This window comes from Ciconia boyciana, chromosome 6 (assembly GCF_034638445.1).
Source record: "Ciconia boyciana chromosome 6, ASM3463844v1, whole genome shotgun sequence".
Lineage (NCBI taxonomy): Eukaryota > Metazoa > Chordata > Aves > Ciconiiformes > Ciconiidae > Ciconia > Ciconia boyciana.
The window spans coordinates 7,157,022-7,179,565 of NC_132939.1; the positions used below are offsets into that span (position 1 = coordinate 7,157,022).

General features: G+C 40.0%; 1 protein-coding gene across 1 annotated transcript in view; it reads right to left on the reverse strand.

Annotated features, from left to right (window-relative positions):
* Positions 1 to 22,544, reverse strand: part of LGR4 (leucine rich repeat containing G protein-coupled receptor 4) — an 81,743-nt gene that overhangs the window by 7,125 nt on the left and 52,074 nt on the right. Inside the window, exons 4-15 of the mRNA XM_072864977.1 lie at positions 21,645 to 21,716; positions 9,788 to 10,003; positions 9,054 to 9,125; positions 7,207 to 7,275; positions 6,550 to 6,621; positions 6,392 to 6,463; positions 5,624 to 5,692; positions 5,141 to 5,212; positions 3,761 to 3,826; positions 2,597 to 2,668; positions 1,568 to 1,639; positions 1,138 to 1,263 (exon numbers count right to left, since the gene is read on the reverse strand). Of these exons, the coding sequence (XP_072721078.1) occupies positions 1,138 to 1,263; positions 1,568 to 1,639; positions 2,597 to 2,668; positions 3,761 to 3,826; positions 5,141 to 5,212; positions 5,624 to 5,692; positions 6,392 to 6,463; positions 6,550 to 6,621; positions 7,207 to 7,275; positions 9,054 to 9,125; positions 9,788 to 10,003; positions 21,645 to 21,716 (1,050 nt within the window). The remainder of the gene's footprint in view (positions 1 to 1,137; positions 1,264 to 1,567; positions 1,640 to 2,596; positions 2,669 to 3,760; positions 3,827 to 5,140; positions 5,213 to 5,623; positions 5,693 to 6,391; positions 6,464 to 6,549; positions 6,622 to 7,206; positions 7,276 to 9,053; positions 9,126 to 9,787; positions 10,004 to 21,644; positions 21,717 to 22,544) is intronic.

Genomic DNA, 22,544 nt, shown 5'->3' on the forward strand with positions numbered 1-22,544 from the left:
GTGATGTTTAGCTCTCTTTACTGCTCATTCTACTCCATATACAAAACTAATTCTGATCAGTGTTTGTGGCGTTGCTGTACAACTTAAACTGAAAACTAATGAAGCCAGTTAATGAAAGAGTAACTGTTTTGTAACAAAGTTAATTCCCAGATGACCACAATGTTAAAAACATATCTTTCCTTCTCACTCTTCATTTTGTGGCCCCAAAATAAGTTTGGGTTGGTTGTTTTTTTTCCCCTATTGTCTTTTTGTGTGTTTAACAGAAATGGTACATGCTATTAATCCTAATAGAGAAGTACAGCTGCATACAGAGTTTTAAAAAGTCCACGTAAACAATGAGATAATAGCAGACCAGAAGCTAATTTTTCTGATTCAAGGCTACCATATCAACTATTTGCAGTATTGCTCCTGAATCCTGTTCTTGTAAATATTTAGGAGGAACATCAGTCTAAAGGATGCATTAGTTCTCAAACACAATCAAAACCAAAAAACCAATCTGCTGAGGCCTGATTCTAGAAGTGACATGAATTCCTTTGCTGGCCTTAGACAAATTAACAGTATCTTCGTTTCCATTTTTTTCCATCAGACAGTATGGGAAACAATTTCTAACTGCTGCTTGAGGATTGAAATATTAATGTGCAGAAAGATCTTTGAAAATGCAAAGCAGTTAATCAGTCTGATCCACCTCCCACTGAAATCAGGACCAGGTTTCCATTTGAACGATTACTGTTACTCTTATCATTTGCCTCCAAGAATAAACAGCATATATATGAAGTGTGGTGATTATGGAATCGGACACCTGCACGTCTGTTCCCGTTTTCCACACTCGGAAAGACAGATGTGCTCAGTTCAATAACAAATGGAATCCACCCAAACCACTACTCCAAAGTCAGATGGTATCTACCTGAAAAGTGGTAGAGGAAAAATATAAAAGGTTCCAAGAAAATTGTCTGCAAATGGCTTCTATACCAGAATAGTCAGGTGCCCTTTCATATATGCCAGCATTAAGGCACTACAGGACTCAGCAAAGGGCTGGATCAGTTGTCATGAGTATTATCTAAACTGACCTAATTTATTGTCACATTGCTTGTTACTTTCAAAGTAAGTGAGGCACTCTAATGTTATTTACCAACATACCGGAGCTTTGCAAAATTCTTTGCTGCCAAAGCTTCTTTCAACTCAGAATTGCCTGCAAGTTTAAGCTGGTTCAGTCCACTCAATCCTTCAGTTGGAACTGAAGTGAGTTCATTGAAACTTAGGTCTCTGCAATGTGAATATTAAGACAGTGTTACAACAAAGTAAGTTTGAAGATCCTATAGCATGCATTTCATTGAAGAAGGAAGGCTTTTTAAAGTCTCATACCAAGGCTGTGGTCTGGCAAATGCCTGTCAGTGCAGCAGGCACTTTAAAGCAGTGTGCATTGCATACGATCAGCTAGTGAGAGGTTTTGTGAACAACAGAGATGAAATACACAATGGGCACATATCAATTTTAAGCTAAAAATATTTACTCTCTCAGCAGTTTAATGATAGAGAGAGGAGGCTGCTGCACCGAATAGCCTACTTACAGGTTAACAATAGCTCCAACAGTGGTGAAAGCTTCCTTGTGGATTTGATGGATCCGATTTCTGCTGAGGTCACTGCAATGAAAGTCAAATGAGATTACTTTAGCAGTTTCATCAAAACTTTGTAACAGCCACTGTACTGAGAAAAAAGCTCAGGTGACAAATACATGATGCCTTTGTCAGAAAAGCCGAACACCACTCCCGTTTCCCCTCTCTCCCCAGTCAGCCAGGTGCAGTAGCAGCCAAAGCCCTTGGTAAGGCAGCTGTATCCTGCTTCACCTCATCCCCAAAGCAGAACCCATTTCCCATTCCTGCCCCCTTCCCCTTCCTTCTGCTAGCAGCTCAGCCTGCACTCCCAAGGCAGAGCCGACTCTGGCACTACCCATTCCCAGGCTGAAGGTGCTAGGACGATCCCTTTGGTGACAACCGCACCTGCAGCAGGGCACATCGGCAGGGGTGAGGGAAGACAACAAAAGAACAAGCAGAAGGGCATCTGCTTTGTTGGATTTCAAAATCCAGATCCAGCTCCTGCTGGACCACCATGACTTATACTATGACATTCCTTTTAAAACACCTGTCAATTTGTGGATTTTTTTATTTTTTAAATAATTTCAATGTTTCTATATAATCTTCATATAGCTAGACATAAGGGGAGGGGATAATTTTGTTTACTGGTCTGCTCCTCCTCAGGAAAACAGATAGGATCTCTCCAATAAATACTATATAATGGAATAATATAGTAATAATGTAATGCAAAATAGTGGACTACCGAAAAAATCTCCTTTTTTTAATCTCCATATATAAATGTGTATATATATAAAAATATCTTTATAGGCTAGAAAAACAAAACGGAGAATAGAAAAAACAGGACTGAAACTGGCTGCTGCTAGTATCTCTTGTACGTGGTTTGCTTCACCTTAGGATCCAGCATAGCTGGCCTTTTGCATTCAATCAGATTTGTAACACCAAACCCTGACATCAGTTTACGTGGGAATCAAAAACATTATTTTGGTTTACTCAGTATGCACTTACAGGACACGAAGGGAGGACAGTCCTTGAAAGGTATCCTCTGTGATTTCATGGATTTGATTATGCTGTAAGGAACTGCAAAGTAAAGTAGTAGAAACAGAACTTGATTGGCAAACTGGGCTGACTTCAGACGCAAGGATAGCTCGGTGCCTGCTGATACACAGATTTAGCCTTACCAATGGTAAGATTTTTCTCGTTTCCCCTTGTAGGCAAACTGTTTAAGTATCTGCTCTGCACTTCGCATTAGCCATGTTAATACAACCATGAAGCTTTTTCATGGCGCCTCTGCCCAGTCCCAATTCACAGCTCATTTAATTCAGAAGAGACTGTTAAGTGTGGACCGAGTTATTTCCAAGCTAAAAGTAACACTTTGTGAACTTTTAAGAGTCACACTGAGATTTAAAACAAATCTACTTAATTCTGAAGGAATCTTTAGGCCATATTCTTACCCTGGGTGCACTTTCACTTCTCGCAATATCGATTTATGAAAGGAAAATGTTGAGAAGAGCTAACAGGCAAATGGTACTTCCAGTTCACTAGCCCCTTTACAATGAACCATGTGTGCAATGAGCCCAAAGAAGTCAGAAGTGTAACAGCAAAGGCCTATGAGAAGTCTATGAGCCCCACTCTGGTTAAGGGGAAAAGAAGCTTGAGAGCAGTAGAGTAGAAGAAGGAGGAATGTATGTAGGCAGAAAAATTGTGTAGGGTCTGGAAATTAAGCTTAAGCTTTAAAGCAATGAAGTAAGGAAAAGCAAAGATGGGTTTTGAATATGTCTTACAGGGACTAGAGGAAAAAACATTTTACACAAGCATAGGCTCGAGGGTTGGAGGGAACTGAAGAGGAGTGGAAGAGATAAGAGGCAGGACGGAAAACACATAAATGCTCATTCCATTTATGTGTAAAGCAATGCTACTATGAAATGCAGGATTAAGGTGTCCTTCATTCTTTTTTGTGCCACAGGAACAATTAAACCTTAGCTAATTGAGGAAAACACAAGTGGTTGAATTCTCTGTCCAGCACACTCCTCACATGAGATGACCATATCATCTCTCTCTGTCCTTAATCTTAGAAACTTATCATCAAACATGAAGCAAAAAAGTTTCTAGAGACTTGGACTCAGCATACTAAGGAGGTAATAAAGATAAACAATATGTATTTCTACTTACATTTCTTCCAAGGAGTGGCAGCCCTTAAAACTTGGGAGGTCCCTTATATTGTTATAAGACAAGTCCCTTCAAAACAGAAAATGGGAGAAACGTTCTTAGTTCAACTCTTTTCTACTTGAAACATCTCATCACTTGTAAACATTAAATGGATCGGCAGAAAAGTCTTCCTGTTAGTAACATTCTGCAGAAAAACTAAGGGCAGTTTAGAGAAAATCTTGAATGGAGTTGTAAGTGTGATCTCTCCACAGTCATCCTAACTAGCCCCATATTATACAGATTATATACACCCAAAAACGTAGAAAGACATAACTGCTATGTCAAGCTTGCAACAGTCAGCAAATAGCAGAAATAAGGCTGTCTATATAACTCTGTAAAATAGTGATTCGTTGCTTTTTATTCACTCTATCCATGTAAATCTTTTTAAAACTACATTTCTACATCTCTCGCCCTTTTTGTCTCTGAATTCGGTGAACAATTTTTTTTTTTTTTTTTTTTTTTTTTTGCTTTCCTGAAATACTCAACCAGTGATGTAAAGCAAGGAAGCATGGAAAAAAAAAAAAAAATTCATCCCAAAACTCTCTATTTGGCAAACACTAGCAACTGAAACTAGTGTTCTGTAATTGAAAAGTAATGGAGAAACAGGCCGTGCCTTTGTAGTGGGATCTTCGAATTTCTGTTCAAAAGATAAAATGCCATTTGAAAATAAATCCTACCTCATCATTCTTTTTCCCTAGTTTTTATTCTATAAAATAGAACATATTTTTCTCCTCCGTTTTTCAGCACTTGCTTTTGTTCTGAATTTTCCTGCATGTATCCTTTGTAAACGTGGTGCTGTCTCCCCCCCACCCCATCGTTTCATTTTCCAGTTTGGTTTTTTTGCATTTATTTTAACACATCCTTACTGCTTTTTCTGTCTTGCCTTCTTATTACTATCCTCTTCCTAATCCTCATCTCCATTTCTCTTGGTTCCTGATGCTCTCTCCTGTGTTCCCAAACACAAAAAGTCAAAGCACTATAACTAAACTCGTCCTTAACCTCTGCACGTAGATGATTACTGTTGTGTTAAGAATGAATGGTGGCAGAGTGAATTTGAAGATGCAAAGACTGTTCCGCAGCACCACCTTACATATCTGTTATAAAATATGAAAGAAATACAGTGCATCCCTATAAAGGAGACCCTGTTTCAGGAGTATAATGCATTACCTCAACTCTGCCATGAGTCTTGATTTGAAGAAACAAAAAAACAGAATCAGATTTCCAACTTTGATAGAACTACTAGGATGAGCAATTCTAAGCAATACTTTTGTTTTCAATTAGATTTAATTTTCTTTTAAAGCATTTTGATGCAGATGAAAATAGGACCACAATGCGTATACTTACAAGGTTCGTAGCACCTTTTGCTCTTGGCATAAATTAACAGGAATACTGTTTATCTTGGTCCCTGTTAGAGTTCTGTGAAAAACAAACCCATATATAAATGTTTGCATTGTTGATGGTAGATGGCATAACAAGCATATGTAAGAGCAGAATAAGGATGGCGCCTCAGCTATCGGGGTGCTAGGTTCACCCACCAAAATTTTTTGGTTTGTTTTTTTTGGAAGAGGCCAACTTTTCTGTTTTTCAGGTCTGTGAGAAGGGGTTAGTATCAATGGCCTTTTCATAGGCTGTGGTCAGCTTACTCTACTAAAAAAAAAATTAAGAGGCACCTAGGTATCACAGTAAGGAAAGCTCTATAGTTAGATTTATTGACAAGAAGAGAACATATATCCAGTTGCTCTCCAGATCTACTAATCATATTTCAATCACTTCACAGGAGGCAAACCCAAGAAATTTTTGGAAATTATTTCTGTAGAAGATACTTACAAACTCTCCAGATTAACAGTTCCTGTCAAATTAGGAAACCACTGCACCATGCTGGCACCCCGAATGACCCTAAAAAAATCCCCAGAAAAATTAGCTGTAAACTGTTATGCAAAGAATTGTGACATTCAATCCTGCTATGAGGTGCGCATTTTCACTAAGGAGACATTCTGACATCCTTACTGCTTTTGTTTAAATTTTACACATGAAGATAGTCTTTTCACTGCTTCTTATACTTGTAATTTGCTTAATACATTACTCCTCCATTAGCAAACAACTGGAATTCATCAAGCTGGAAAGAGTCTTATCAATACACGTATGAAAAGGGCATAAACTCTTAGGTAGTTTGTAGTTCAAAGTTTGAAGTCTCACTCCATTTTGCTTTCTCGTCACCCCCAGAACTGGTGTCTTTTGAGAGCATGCATGCACTAACCTGCAAAACATTCTCACAATGTACATCCCTGTTCAAAAACCACCTAGGACATACTGTAGTTTGTTTAAGTAAGAACCTGAGCATTTGGCCTGAGGTTATACGTCTTATGCAAGGCAATGAAGATTTTTTTAAAAAAAAAAAAAAAAAAAAAAGGTTGTAGAGCATATTTATTAGAGCTTCTTAAGAAACTGGATATTCCCAACAATAACAATGTTTATAAAAGCTTACTGCAAAAAAATTATAAGGCAAGAGGCAGTCAGAAAATGTAGTTATTTTGAGTTCTTAGCCACAACATTTCATATCCATTTACTGTGCTATATCGTTGAGATGATACTTACAGGGAATGCAGATCTGACAGATTCTGAAATGCTGAGTTCCCCACAAAAGACAAAGGATTATCATACAAATGTCTGGGAAATGAAAAACATGTTTCAATCGCTGTTCTTACAGTCACTGTCTGCTAAAGACTAAAAATAGATGCATGAAAATTACTTACATCGTTCTTAGAAGGGGGTTTCCTGCAAATGCACCATCAGGAATTATGGAAATGTAGTTACTGTGAAATCCCCTAAAGATATTAGCAAAAAAGAAAACCAACATTTTAAAATATACTGCCAGTAGATTCAACCAATAGCCATTTTCTTCACACCTACTCAATTCCCAATCCTGCCAAAAATAGGATTGTAGTTAAATCGGAGTAAGTCAAACTGTAGGAGTAACTTTGAGGGCATGATTTCTGTCTACTGCACATCAGCTAAACTGAAAATATTTCATTAGAAAGAAACTGTTCTGTCCAAAATGTGATCCTATGCTTTCTCTCCTCTTCCTCCCCTCTTAAGGAGGGGACAAGGAAAACATGGGTGATCAGTGAATACTTAATTCTGCTATTGGAGGCCAAAACCAGCTCATGATTAAGATCTATGCTAATGGTTCTCCTGAATAAATTGCATGCTTATGTAACTCCAAAATCATTTCCAATAGGTTCCCTCTCCAGCTGATGATTATATTTTCCTTTAATTATAGCATCACTTAGCATAATGTAATCTGATCTAGGTTGCTGCATAATGAGACAAGCGTTCTTAAATCCGGGAATTTATTTATTTATGGAAAGGAGAAAGAAAATTGGTAAAAAGGGAGAATAAGTAATACTCACAACTCCTTTAGACTTGGGAGTGCTTTTATGGCTTCTGGGAACTCTACCATGTTATTATAATTTAAATCCCTAGAAGAAACAAAGCAGGAAAATGATAGAATTCTTAATAGTAATCATGAACTGTTAAAATACTTCTTATTTAACACAATTCAATGAAAGGAAAAAGTTCTCAGAACATCTTTAACTAGACCATAGACTAACTTGATTTTTAGCTTAGAACTAGTCTTCTGATGTTGTACATGCTTTATAACCAGCTAATAACTTAGGTAAGATGTTTAATATTATCCAGAGGATTATTCATATTAAGTCAAATGACATCTCCTTACAGCAAAGCTCAGTATTTTTCAACAACTCACAGATTTTTCTTCAACAGAATTGACATGGAAATGAACTAAGATTTCAAAGTTTAAAAAAAAAAGTAGATACACATGACTACTCTTTATTAGCTTACTAAGAAAGCTTTTCTTTCAGGTTTTATAAAATAAACAGTAAATAAGCCATTAGGTAATAGCAGACCTTGTAGCAAAACCAATTGTAAATATTGAATGGAAGCAGAGGGAAATCTCATCACACTGAATCACTACACATCAGTGATAGGGATCTGTTGAAATCTCAGTTAACCTATCACGGCTCTAGCAGTAATGTCAGGACTGGCTACAATCTTTTTTCTGCAAAAAGGGATTCCTTATGAGAGGGAAAAACATTTTCAGAGTCTTATATCAGCTGTGCACATTCACATAGCATCTAATTATTACTTAATTGAGGTTCTAAGAGAATGACAAGATAGTTGGAGTAAGCAGCATCCCTGGACTCATCCAAATTCCTCATGTTAACAGAGGTTGTCACTGGCTTTAACGTGCCCTTGCCCTCCTTCATTTGTTTTATTTATTTAGCATTCTCCTAAGCATAACAATGCACTGCTGAAGGAAATACCGCATTCACTGAGCGAGTTGAAGGGAAATGGGGAGTGTAACCCAAGCGGCTGAAAGCCATTCCTCGCCAAGGAGGTGCTCTGGAGGTCAAGCAGTACTGTGGAGCTAGGAGCTGGCCCTGTGGACACCCAGTTCTGGGGGGAGTATGAATTGTCAGTGGGGACGACAGACACGGGGCAAGGGGAAGGTGATGCTTGCCACCCCCATCCCGTTTCTGTCCAAAGGAACACAGGCTCACTGTTTCAGATAAACCAGTCCATCATCTTAATAGCTGCCAGTATTTGAAGTGAACTTGGGTGAATCTCTTGTATGAGAGGCTGGGAACCAGGAGCTGGGCTGTTTTCTACCAGCCTGCAGAGGATCGGCTCAGGAGCTGCGGGGAGGTGGGAGCAACAGCCTCCTTGGCAGGCAGTGCCCATCCAGTAATGGAGGGGCAGCAGAGAAACAGCCCACCGGGGCCCTCTGAGAAACCTCTTATCGTCACACAACAGTGTTGGCAGCGTATCTTAAATGTGTTTAATCCTACAGTGAATCTGAGAAACAAATATTTGTCCCTTATCACCCACAGGGCCACCCAAACGCTTCCGATACATCCATCTGACTCAGTGGAGTACTATGCAAAGACACACCAGCTAGATCAGGGCTAGGAACATTAGAGCCACATCACCCAGCATGACATTTTGCCCAGGCTAATATTTACCTGCTTCTCAACATAGTTAATTAGTTTTGGTGGAGCACTGCACTGATACTAGTCTTCAGCTCCAAAACCTGAGCTGGACCTGTGTCAGTGGTATGTGTCGTGCTGTGCACACATGTCTTATTTGCAAAATCTTCACCATACCAGTAACGTAACCTTGATTAAGCTGGGAATGGGACAAACACTGAACAACGAATTACTTTAAGCAGCATACTTACAAGGTTTCAAGGTTGTCTAATCCATCAAAGCAGTGTTTTCCTATAGTTTTTATTTTATTATTATGAAGATGTCTAAAAAAAAAACAAGTATGAAAGTGAATGATTTCATGTAAGTTAACAAACAAGCAGATATTTATATGAAATCAAGACAGTTAAATGGTTTAGAAAAACATTACATGGTGTGGATTATGCAGAAGAATGTCTTTCACTTCTAGACAGAAATATTTCATCCTCACATGGGAACAGAATAGATTGCCCACAGTCAAGACAACCTATTTTAAACCTTTAAACCTCACTATCCAGAAGTGTGATAAAAATATGATTTAAACATATAAATCAAAGTAGTTTTTCATATTCATTCTTGGAGATATTTAAGACTACACAGAAACAGGTCTGTGGCAGATAATATTTTCCTCTTTTAATATCTCTGAAGGCTTTCTCTGACAACCATTGGTTTGAAATATTCATTAGTAAAATGAGACGGCAGGAAAATATATGGCAATCTCACTATCCATAGCCCATTTGACTTTCTGTTTAGGAGACAGTCTTTAGCAAACCTTCAGCGGGCTGTCTAAGTATACATGATATCATCTCGTGCTGGCGGTATAGGCTGTTACTAGACAACTGAGCTAAAACATAGCAAAATATCATTTTCAGTGCCATCCTAGCTTAATCAAAACTGTAACTGAGGAGAGAATCAAAGTGACCTATGAAACACAGTTACAAATACTCACAGAACAACAAGACTTGAAAGGTTTGTAAATGCATAGTCAGGAATGTGTGTTATTTTGTTAAGAGCCAGCGTTAACGCCTGCAGAGAGGGGAGATTGCTGAGCGGATAGATGGGAACTTCTGTCAAACTGTTGTCATCCAACCAAAGGTGACGCAACTGCACCAGACCCTCAAAACTGTCTTCTGGTATGGCAGTAATATGGTTAGCATCTAAACGCCTACATTAAAACAGAAAGAATTAACATAGTAAACTCACAAACTACAGATAAGTAAAAATGTTGATTAAAGTCACATTACTCCTGAATAATTTTTTTAAGCTTAAATATGTTTTACTGAAATAATTTAATATCAGAAAGTTTGAAGGTTTACTGAATGATGCATGAACACCCTTTCAAGGCAAATGAAGAGCCCACAAAAGAAAGCTTCATAAAAATTTCTTCTCAGACATTTTGAATAAAACACTTTAACATATTCATATGCTTATAATCAGCTTAACAAACTGAATTGGTAACTCTATAGACACGTCTCCCCCACAAACCCCCCAGCTGCTAATACTGGAACAAGTCTTTAAAATGGTAGCGTGATCGTGTATCAAAGATTACAGAGGCATTTACTCATTTGAACTAATTATCCCTGTAGCTACATTGTCGATAGCATCGTATACTGTTATATGCTTTGTTTTGTGGTACTACTATACACCTTAAGCGACTACTTTAGAGAACAGGATTATTAAAAGCAGTTAGGAATCATCCTGGCAAATAAACAGTATGTCATCAACTGAAACTAAGAAATTTCTTTCACTTTTGCACCTGATCCTTTCTAGCATGCTCCACAAAATAAATGCAGAATAGCACATTAGTACTGTTGACTATTGTATGTTATTAGATTTGCCATCACACTTTTTCCCCGAAATGAACTCTAATTGCAAACATTAGCAGCAGTAACACATGTGAAAAGCGACTTAGCTATCTTTCATACAGAAAGTCAAACCACGTGCGACAATTACTTCTGCTACAGTTACCGGCTCACCTATGCTATTGGGTTTCACAGCTTCTTCAGGTTTCAAAGCATCAAAAAAAGAATTCCACACCTGGAAACCTAGGAGGCTAAAATGCACGTCCTCGGCTCCAACTCCAGATGTGAAGCCCTCACAACAGGAGGCACAGGTGTTACTGCCAGAGTCTCACCTAGAATCCTTATCCATGATGACTGACAAACCTGATACTGCACTCCTTGTCTGATGGCTTTGGCAGCGACAACAGAAACTCTCATGCAAAATGACATGCGCTGCTTCCTCATGCAATACGCTCTGAACCAATTTGTTTTTTCATCTTCCTACATTAGCAGCGAAGTTACTTGGATAGCATCACTGGCAACCAGGGCAGGCAAAAGGCACAGACAGGGACCAGTTCAAGTTTGTCTACACTATACCACAAAACCAGATGCACTGGGGACGAAAGCAGAAAGCCACCCATACTAAAAGCTTAAGCTTGGATTTACACAGGCAGAAGCCCCAGGAATGGGCAGCGGCAAGGGATGACCCAGGAAAGCAGCAAAACATTAATAAAGCGCTATTCTTCCTAAGGCGATGAGAGGAAAGGTCAGCAGTGATAGCCCACGAGATGAAAAAAATGGACTGTAACAGCTCCGAGCCAGCACAGGGCCGAGAGCAACAGGCAATGTTTGACTGTCCTCTGACCTACAGGCTGTCTTCTCTAGGTCAACACACAGCTGAACCATGGTGACTTCACTGCAAACGTGGAAGAAAACACCTTAGATAACTGCTTTGAAAGGGCTGGTGCACCAGCCATGCTGCTGTCTGGGGAGACAAAACATGTATATGCTCCTACATTAGCATCGATGTTCATTACAATACAAATCAGCACAGGCTTTGAGTTATATTAAGCATTCACTGTGTTTCTAAAGCCATGATCAGACATGCTCTTGAAAGTCTAGCTGGGTTAGTTTAAGAAGTCATTGCCTCCAGCCGTTCATCCCGTCCCTCTCTGGGCTGGCAGAGCGGACCAAGGGACTGTGCTACATTTGTGCCCAGGCACAGTCACAACAGCTTAAATAGTAGTGAAAGTGCTTCTGGACCCCAAGACTTAAAGGACACGCTGAATTCAAAGGGAGAAGACAAGCTTGATCAAGAATTAAAGCACTTAATCTATTCCTGTGAAAGAGAGTTTTGTTGTTGTGATGCACATGGTTTAAATATTTCAAATTATTAGGGAAAAAAAGTCAGCAGCTGAATTTTCATGTAATAAAAAGTCAAGAAATGCATCAAATTAAGTAATGAATACACCAATATAAGTGTGAACTTACAAAACTGTCTGCAGTCAAAGGCTCCCTCCTAAGATGAGTGAGGTGCCATTAGCTCTAAAGCTGTACATCAAAGAGCTAATGCCTATGGTTCATATACTGGCATCCCCTTATCATTTGCCCCATGGTCTGACAGGTGTGTACGCTATTCTGTTTGAATGCTTTTAGGCTGTACTGAGACTGGAACGTTTCAGAGAAATTAATTGTCTGATGATAATAAAGAAAAAAAAGGGGGGGGGGGATGTTTAAGGAAAAAAGCCTGCGGCTCTGCTTCAGAGAAAAAAAAACCCACCACAAAACGAGAAATTACCTGTCTTTCTTCTCTCTCCTAAATTCACACACCTCCCTGAAGATCAAAAGAATTATTTTCCAGTGGAATAAACATATCCGAGTCTTCTCTTCAACTAATTTCTCCCTGCCTCCCCCCCCCACCTTTTTTTTTTTTAAGCGAAGCAGCATACTCGAGAGGCAGGCCTCAGTCCTTGTGACTACTTGTCTATGCCTATGTTTGTACTTTCACTGTGCTCCTTGCTAAATTCCATTTACTCAAGCAGACTTTGGAAAACAAACGCATCCTGAAGCCCAAGCCCTGCTCCTCCTCTCCCACAGTTAAAGCAGAAGATGACCAGAGGAAGGACGGATGCACGCAACGAGGGAGTCGAACTCTTAGCCAGGGAGAACAAAGAGGTTCATGGAGAAGATGATGGTCCCTTCATCCCTAGGCTTGCTTTGCCAAGACCTTGTCCCCCAGCGCAGAGGGACTGAGTACCCAAGTAACTCTGCATCTTAAACTGATGGCTCTCCACAGCCATCCAAGTCTGTCGTGTTCACCTTCTCCTGCCCACAGCAGTAAAACTGAGGGGGGGAAAGAAGACCCCCACCCACCGCTGCCACTGAGCAGGGAGGTTTGTAGGTGAAAGAGGGCACTCTTCTGGCTCTCTGTCACTTCTTTGCAAACATTTGGCATCATCTTAACAAATGCAGTGTCTGAATAGAGCCGAAAGTAATTAGCGATGCCAAATCATAAAGCCGAAGTCAAGGAGAAAGACAGGACGTCATGCTGTGATTATTTGTGCGTCTCCCACTCTCCATTTACATAGCGACTTCCTGATCTCTGCATCTAAAGATCACTGTGCTAGCCCAAGGTTTTCCCAGAGGCCGACGGATATATCAATAAAATAGTTGAAAACGGACAGTTTGCACAGAGTTTTCATTGAGCTGCATTTACAGTTTTAAAGGGAAAACCTGTGATTTACAAACGTTATAGAAACAAGCACAGCATCAAAAGAACCAAACTGGATATTATTATGATTACACAAAAAATAATTTATTGGTGCTGGGTTTCTGTTATTAGTTGTCATACCTCAAGACTTATTTTTAACTAATTCACTCATTTCTGTCTCATCCACATTTTTTGTGTTCCTTCGTGCCTCTTAGTCTAAGCCTGATATGCTACCCTTATTTTTTCTTTTTTTTCTTCCAAACAGTTAAAGCTTATTTACATTATGTTCACTGCACAAAATACAGCTGAAATGCTTCTATTTAATGTGAAATGCACATAATGGAGTACTTTGTGAAACAACTGAAAAGCAAACCTAAGATATTTGACAACTTCCACAAAATATTACAACTAAGGACCACACCTTTTCTTTACGTTGGGATAAGGGAGTATTCACTAGCTCCAATAACTTGCGAGGTACAAGTAACATTCTTTGCTTGGGCTGAACTTTTACAAAGACTGTCCTTTTCCATTAAAGTGTTAAAGATAAGACTACGTTCTTTAAATTAGAGCTTGCAACATGTACTTAAATTCCTTAATCTTTCAGAAGCTACTCCAATTCCAGCTTCCCCATAGGCATTGGCTTGTGAGAGACCTTTACATTTTAGTCTATAAATTCAGAGTTCACTTGCAGAGCTGTCATCTTCACTTTTATTGCCTGTCAGGTTCCCTACTCACACAAACTCCAACTCCACAAGAAGAAAGAGCAGGAGGATGATAGAAGCCTACATATTCAGCAGCTCTTACATCAGTATTTGATATATTGTTAAAACAAGTAAAGAACATAGCAACCTAAAGGTCTTCAAACAATTAACTCAGCTTTAAGGAAACTGTAAAACTAATATGAACTCCTACCTCAATTCAAATGAATAAAAGCTCCAAAGTCTAACACACGCATATATGTGAATTTTTGTATTTATATAGCAATATAAACACATACAAAATTACCATTCCGACTCCAGCATATTTCAAGTTTTCATAAAGTTTTCCACTACAAATCTCAGGCCAGGCCTGCCAGGAGTACGTTAGCGTATGGACAGCGGATACCTGGGAGGTGGCACAGCATGGCATCCAGCCTTTTTAATACATTACGGGGGGCGGGGAGGAAGGCGGAAAAAAAACTTTGATAAATTTATTCATTTCTGAAGCATGGGGAGCTTAAGGAAGGGAAAAAAACCAAATAAATCACCAAATCTCCTCAGTGTTTCCTCGGGACGTCCCAGCCAAGTCCCCTCTCCTCTCCTGGTCTCAGAAGCACCCCTGCACCGCACCGAACCGCAGCAGAAACTGCTGTGCCAGACACTTGCACAAAAGCAGGTGTTTGCCAATGAAGCGGGCACAGCAGCACTGTTACTGGGCACAGCAGCACTGTTACTGGGCACAGCATCTACTTACAGGGTTAAAAAGGCTAGAAGGAAAGGATACTCATGGCCCCGCTTGGGCTGGCCAGCAGCACCGCTTAGAGCAGGCCCCCTACAGCCCGCATCCCTCGTGGGCAGCGCCGGGGAGGCCTCCAGGACCACATCTCCTCCGGCTGCCCAGTCCCTCGGTGCTGCTTCTCTGCTGGATTCTCTTCCCATCCTCCGGAAGACGCCAGGTGCTAGGCAGTGAGCGTGCCTCCCCGCCGGAGCAGGCCGAGGCCAGGCAGAGCATCCCTCGGCCGCGCAGGAAGGGTCGCACCACAGCCAGGCTGCCAAACCTGCAGCTTTGCGTGATCCTGGCCGGTCTGGAGGGAGCAGGAACGTGAGGGGGAGAGCCAGGCACAAAGCTCAGTAGGGGGAGAAAAAACACCCCTGTGTTTTGCTCTCATCCTGTAGTCTCTCCAGGCATGTTATGGTCAACCCTCGCTCTGCCGGGGCAAACCACCAAGAGCATGCCAGTGGCCATCGCTGTAGATGCCCCCCAAGGAGCTGGCCACGCTTCTCGCCGCGAAGCCCACCTGGGTGTTGCGGATGCAAGACACATCTCATAAACATCATCTTGGTAATAATATTCATTATGAACGTACTGCCACACGTTTTGTTAACGCTATTTGCCTGGGAAGATGAGACTGTCGCAGATTTGTTTGCAGCTACTGTCCCAGCCTCGCTAGCTCGCATCTGTGACCACCCTCGGCCTTCCAGGCTTCAGCGACTGGGAAATTTTAACAGCCTTGTCCTAATAGCAAGAGTTTAATGTTGATGTTAATAAAAGGAAAATCACTCCCGACTCTTGTGTTAAACCACTTCTGCTCAATGGCAATATTAAAGAACTTCGCTCTTTAAAGTGCTCCTTCACAAACCACAAAGAAATCACTCAAATAACACTGGAGTAGATATTTAGGTTTTGAAGTTGAGTACTGATAAGCCTGGTACCTAGGAAATTCTGCTACAATGCAAGGCAATAAACCCACCATGTTAACAGAGGTACTTTAAAATACTCAGTGCGTTTGCTCACTGTATCAAGCGGCAGCTCTCTGTACCTTATGTGTTGATAACATCCATACAAGGATTTGCTTTATTCAAAGACAAATGTACAGCAACTCTCAGAAAGTAATGATACATGCCAAAGCTATTTTAACCACCAGTACTGATGTGCCAGCATATCTGTTCTTCCATTTAAACGTTTAAGATGGTACCAGTCAGAGATCACACAGTTTGCTGCAAATTACCCGTAGAGGATTCAGCTGATCTTTACCTACATGCTGCGTAACTTCCACCATCCCAGTTAAGTTTCTTATCATTCCGTTTCTAAATAATTTCCCCATTTTTATTTAAACATTAGCAATTCCTTAAGCAAGCCCAGACAGTTCAAAAAAATAAGGTTACAAAAATCCCAGAGATTCCTGAAGCTCACAAGAAATACCCATACCTCACTCTCAAGAAAACCAGAACAGCTTCTAAAAGTGAACATGGCACAGAAAAATGAGATTCTTGTCATTCAGCAAGTACGTAAACGTCACGAAGCCGTATATTTAAACTGCTCATATTTAAAGATTTTTCAGCACAATTAAACATGCTCTTATACATTCTTTACTGTAAAAAAAATGCAAGGGAGAAAAGCATATTCAGCATATTTAAGTTTGCATTGTTTTTGCAGGTTGCAAAGAAAATGTGTGTGAATTTCTCCCTTTCCCATAGTTTAATCCTATAACTTAACACAGACTCACCTGAGGGCTGGTCCTCTTTAACCCTGTAATAACAGGGAACTAGGGAACTAAAAAAACCTCTGGAGGAGACGACCCATTCAAAGTTGGTTACGTGAAAAACCACCTGCCACTGTTAAAGGTGCATACTACATATAAGAACATATAATACTTATTAACTTCATCTAGTCATTGTTGTTAATGAACATCTTCCACAGCCTCCCAGACAAGATTATCCTTACAGATAGCCCTGTCCTTCAAAACTCTGTAATCCAGAATCACAAAATTATCAACAGATGCCATAAAACACACTTTAAGAAAAAATTAGCAGTATTAGGAGGGAACTGTGTATTTTTTGATACAAGGCAGTGTTTGCACTGTCCTCTCCAAATTCTGGGATGTTCCCTTCTGACACCTTTCAACGTGCTTATGGTTTACGTTACTGAAATTGTCACCAACATGAACTACCACTTAAAGCTGTGCAGTTTCATTATGGTACCAGCAGAATGTTTCTAGATTTGATCTGGGGCTTGTTTTGTTTTTAATACATACAGACATAACTTGATCTGTATAAGGAATCCTTCCTAAAATAAGAAAACAATAATAAGGCTATAGTAGATATGTGCTATAGCACATTTAAAATGTGTCCTGACTGAAATATGCCTCCATCCTCTGTCCCCACCCTTTTCCATACATTTTTACCCTGCAAAGCAAGATCCTGCTCTCATTTCTTTCAATCCCATACTAGGACCCCAGTCTTTCCTGCCTGGGCCAAGCCGATTCCCTCTCCCAGAAAAGGTAATCACATTCCAGTTCAGCACGTTCATGCCTCCTGCCGCATCCTGCCTCAAGCCTGCTCCAGCCTCCCGAGATAGGAAGGCAGACTGCAAAACTGGTTATGATCCTGCAGCGGAGGCTGTGAGCAGACCAGGCTAGGGAGCCAGAACTGCTACCGGGCACTGCAGAAAGTTACTGCTGACCACATGCATGAAGACACTTACCCTGCAGCTCAGGTGAACACCCACACAAAGACAAAGGCAGGAGCTATCACAGTCAAGTACCGCACTGGCACGGTCCCAATACCCACAATTTGGGAATCTGGCATAACAGTGTGGCTGCAGTGCTTTGAACTATCGCTGCAGAACGCTCCAATATTCCCTGCATGTGGGCATGTGTGCACATGTGCGGGGACAGTAACTCGGTGATTCCTGAACTACAATTGTAGTAAATTGCCTCTGATACGTTAGCAGCTATTGACAAGCTTTCAAAAATGACTCCTGCATTTGATGGCAAACGCCTAGTAAAATTAGCAGCAATTCAGTTTTTGCATCTAAATGGAACACAGTTCTCCTTTCCAAAGCATCTGAAAGTCTTGGTTTAAATAACGCAGTTCCAGTATTCATCACACACTGAACATTGTACTAGAATATTCTGTGCTATGACTTAAAATTCATACGTAGCTGGGTTTCTGGGGTGAATCAGAGCAACCCTAGAAGTTGCTGTAGTTTACAGAACCACTTTACAAATCCTCACATTCTGAGTCGAAGCTCAGAATAAGCAGTGTTACCAAAAAAAGTCATTGCAGTCAAATATGCTTGTTATGCTAAGGCACCTAAACAAGTGACCCTCTGAAAGGGCTTCCCGGTCCTTTCAGGCTCTGCCCACGTTGCGGGAGCAGCACACCCATCCACCGCCTCTGGCTCTCCATATGACCCTTGGATCGCCAATAAACCTCACCGGCACCATTTCCAGATCTAAAGTACGAAGTACGCCACTTCATTACCTTGTGACAGCAAAAATACACTGTTGATGCTTTGCAGTAATTGAAATGCATCAAGGCTATTGTTTACATTTGTGAAGCTCCTTATTTGTCAGGTTTTTCTGCTACCAAAAGCCGCGGGCACAAGCTGGGCAACCAGTGCCTTCTGCCTCAGTAGCGCAGTCCCACGGTCCCAGATAGCATGGCATCTTTCAATGGGAGAATACATCCTGCCAGATAAACTTTTCTGGGGTGCCAGACAGCGAGTTTCCACTCAGTAAAACTCTTACGTTTTGCAAAATTTCCTCCATAAATAAAGGGCTCTATTCTAACTCTCTTTCAGAGGCCAGAGCTGGGAAAATATCCAATGTAAACAGAAAATAAAGAGCTGTCGTGTAGTATTCTGAACCAGGCTGGCTACTCGCCAGCTATAATATAAACATTAGAGATCATGAAGCTCCTGTAACCATCTTTTTTCCAACCAGGTATGTTTACTGGGCTCGTTAATACATACAGTGTGGCAAACGTCTTCCTACGCAGCTAGAAGTTGGAGCACATTAAGAGAGAAATCAGATAGTTCAACAGGAGTTGCAAACCAAATTATTATCAATATACTATAAAGTTTTATGAGCGAGTAATTTGTGTCTTCACCAAGAAAAAATCCCCCTAAAGCCTACTTCAGAGCAAATTGGGAAACTGCCAAAAGAGAGTCAGTTAAGTGATGTTTAAACTTGCAGGTTTTGGATGGAGATTATATATTAAAAAGGTAGAAGCAGGTTTTCTAACATATATTCTGCAAAGAGTTATTTGTTTTAGAAGAAGATCACAGCAGCTCAGGAGCTTTAAATTCATTTTTGACACAAATTCCTTTGGGGAAAAAAATTATCACTTTCTTCCTTTTTTTTCTTTCTTTTTTTTTTTTTAATTAATAAAGCAGCATGCTGGCACTTATGTTTCCATGTTCACACACAAAATTCAGACGACCAGTCCTACATTCCTTTGCCAGAAGGTGCTCCCTGCATTAGTAGGGGATACACATAACTACATTGTAATTTTATGAGTGATGCAATAAACCAAAAGTTTTCCTGAAATTCGTTAAAATGACAGAAATGCATTCTGGCGAAGTAAACAAATTGCATCAGAAAAATGCTTTACATTTCTCACTACACTTGTCTCAAAAACCAATTTATTCTCAAATTGCTGCCAATTCTAACAAATTATGGTGATCTTGCAATGCAGACATATCGCTCTTGGGAACAGAGAGAGGGACAACCCAAAGCGTGATCCACACCAGTGGAAGAAAAATCTTTCTGAGCTTCTGACACTGATGGCTTCCAGACTGGATTTGCCCCCCATATTTCTAATAGCTATTCTGAAAACTCAATCTGGTTTTCCTCAGAAAGAGAACTAACAAGTAGCTTGCTACTTATTAACCCAATTTTCTCCTTTTTCACCTTCCTAAGATTGATACAGTTTATCATCGGCCTATGAACAACCAAGCTCCCAGAAAGGGAAACCTCACCACACTTTAAATTGTTACTATTATATTTTAATTACAATGATATTATGTCAAGCTATTATACTGGTTAGATTATACAATATTACATAATCATTCCATGTTTTTTTTTCCAACAACTAAAATTTCTGCTTTTTTAAAAAGGCTCTAACATCATCTTGTTTCCAAACATATTAAAAATATATTAATTTAAAAAAAGAGAGAGATGCTAGCTTAATTTATACATGCATTATTTTTCCCTTAATTTTGTCTCTTCCCTTTTGCACATAAAACTATCATCAATTCAGCAACTGGAGATTTAGTATTTTAAACCTTAGAGAACAAGCATTACTGTAAATAAGTAGCGAAAAAAGCATGTTCATCGAAAATGAAACGCATGATTTGTAGACAACAAGAGTATTTACTAAAGTAGTTTCTTTTTTGGCATCACAGAAATGCTGGAAGCCAGGAAGGAGTTTTGTTTTGGTTTTGGGTTTTTTTGTTTGGTTTTTTTGTTTTTTAAATAATTACTAAAGGGTTATTTACATCATGAAATTTGAAGGACTTTTATTACAATGCATAGTATTTGCACAGAGCAGACTGTTGCCCTCAGACCAAGGTGTCTTCCTCTTCTACACACACACTAAAACAAGAGGGAAACGTGGACATTAAATTGGCAAAATGGCTGCAAATGGAAACCTCCATCCGTCCTACTCTTGGATCCAAAAACCTGGAAAAGTCCATGCCAACTCATGGCATCAACACTCGCTGCTCTCTCCTGCTATGAGCTGCGTGCTTCCCACGCTCGCCGTCGCGCGCAGGAGATCCCCGCTGGTGAGCGGCTCAGCAGAAGCAGGTCCGTGGCCGCAGTGGGAGGTGGCACGGCCCTGCACAGGCTCCTGCTCCCCAGCGGGATAATCTGCAGCCAAACTTATTCTGCCCGCTGCTGCTTACTGTGCTTTCTTCAGATGGAAAAGGCAGGAATACCTGAGCAACTATGAGAAGGTAGTGGCCAAGATCCAAGTCTAGGGAATGCAGAAAGCACCCTTGCAAAAGATGCACAGTAGTTTGCAAAGCTATTTTGCAAAACTGATATCCCCCCCCAAACTATTCCATAATCTGATGCAACACTGAAAGAAACAGGATCTTAGGCCAGAAACCTGAATTTTGTCACAGAGGGAACAGATAATCTGCCCTCTGTCTCTGTAGGTAAGCAGAAAGGAGGAAAAATTTTGAAGCCCTTCCCCCCTCCACCTCCTCATCACAGTGATAAGCATCTACCACCTAGAGAGCTGTAACTAACTATTAAGGTCTGATTAAGATGCCTTATAAAACATAATAAGCCCTGAGATAGTATAAGCACATATGAAATATCTTATGAGCAACTAGCAATAATGGCTGAGGTGTTCATAACCGTCTGCGTGATTTCAACACCTTCCAGTAAACCCAATACTATGCATGTCTCAAGCAATACTCCTTCCCAGAAACCCCTTTCCCTCCTCCAGATACAAAAGACTTGGGCATGATTCATTTTTGCACAACATTTTAAAATTGCTTAAACACCTTAGGACATGCAAGGAGGATGATAAATGTTTAACTCCACCACCACTGCATTTATACGCCAATCTTGTACCTGGGTCTGGGTTTTGAAAGAGTTTGGATTTGGGTCACCCCACCAAAGATAATGAAAAAATTCTTCATGAACTTTACTTGGGAAACTTCGCTCCATTTGAAATTGCAATATCAGAATGTCCAGGTACCTTATTAGACATACATGATTATACTTCAAAACCCTACAGAATGAAGCAAACGTATACAAAGTGACTGAAAGTGGAACTCGGAGAACAATGCAAGAACAAAAGCAAAGTAAGAAAACTTACAAGGATTGTAAACCGCTTAATCCTCTGATGGCCTCATTAGGTATAGTCTTCAGCTGATTGTTCTGTAGGGTTCTGTAAAAATCCACTGTGTTAGTAAAGTAGAATTTGACAATAATCTTTATCAACAGCAGAGATGACAGAAGAGTCCACGGTCCTGTTACGGTTTCACAGATTTATAGTATACGTCAAAGCGCGTAGAATTATCAAGACCAGATACCCAAAGGCAACGATGAAAAAAGAAAATGGTCCATTTTGGTTTTATTTACAACTCATTAATTAACTGCATTAAGTTGCAGAGAACAAGCCTCTGACGTAATACGCTGAAATTCCCCTGGGAACTCACTGAAGAGGTTGAACAACTTGACACTAGTACAAATTTGCTACAATGAATGATATTTTATTATTTTCTTGTGAAATCATCCTATACATGCTACAAAATACACAAATGTCTAATTTTTCTTAAAGCCGCATCAATACACAATGCATTAACAATCTAATTTACAAAGTGTGTTCACAACAAAGCACCTCTGGGCATAACATTAAAAAGACACAAAGTGAAACCAGAGCCAAGCTGAATTAAGTTATACTGTTTTGTTTTTTTTTTTTTTTAAGAACTTCTCTTATGGGACAACATGTTGCATGATGAGTTTTTTTATAAAGAGAATGTAAGTAACTGAGATCTCACACATTATAAAATATTATTAGATTTTGGTGCATACTGGGGTAAAATGCAAGTGGACAAGTAAGTTAACTGTTAATTAATATCCAAGTCCCAAATTTTTCAAGAACTGCTAGAATTTCAGGCACCTCCAGTGTTGAGTATCCTGATGGAGATACCTTCAAGAGCCTTGACACACTGCATTCAATTTACAAAGCATCATTAAGTAGGACTGCAGATGG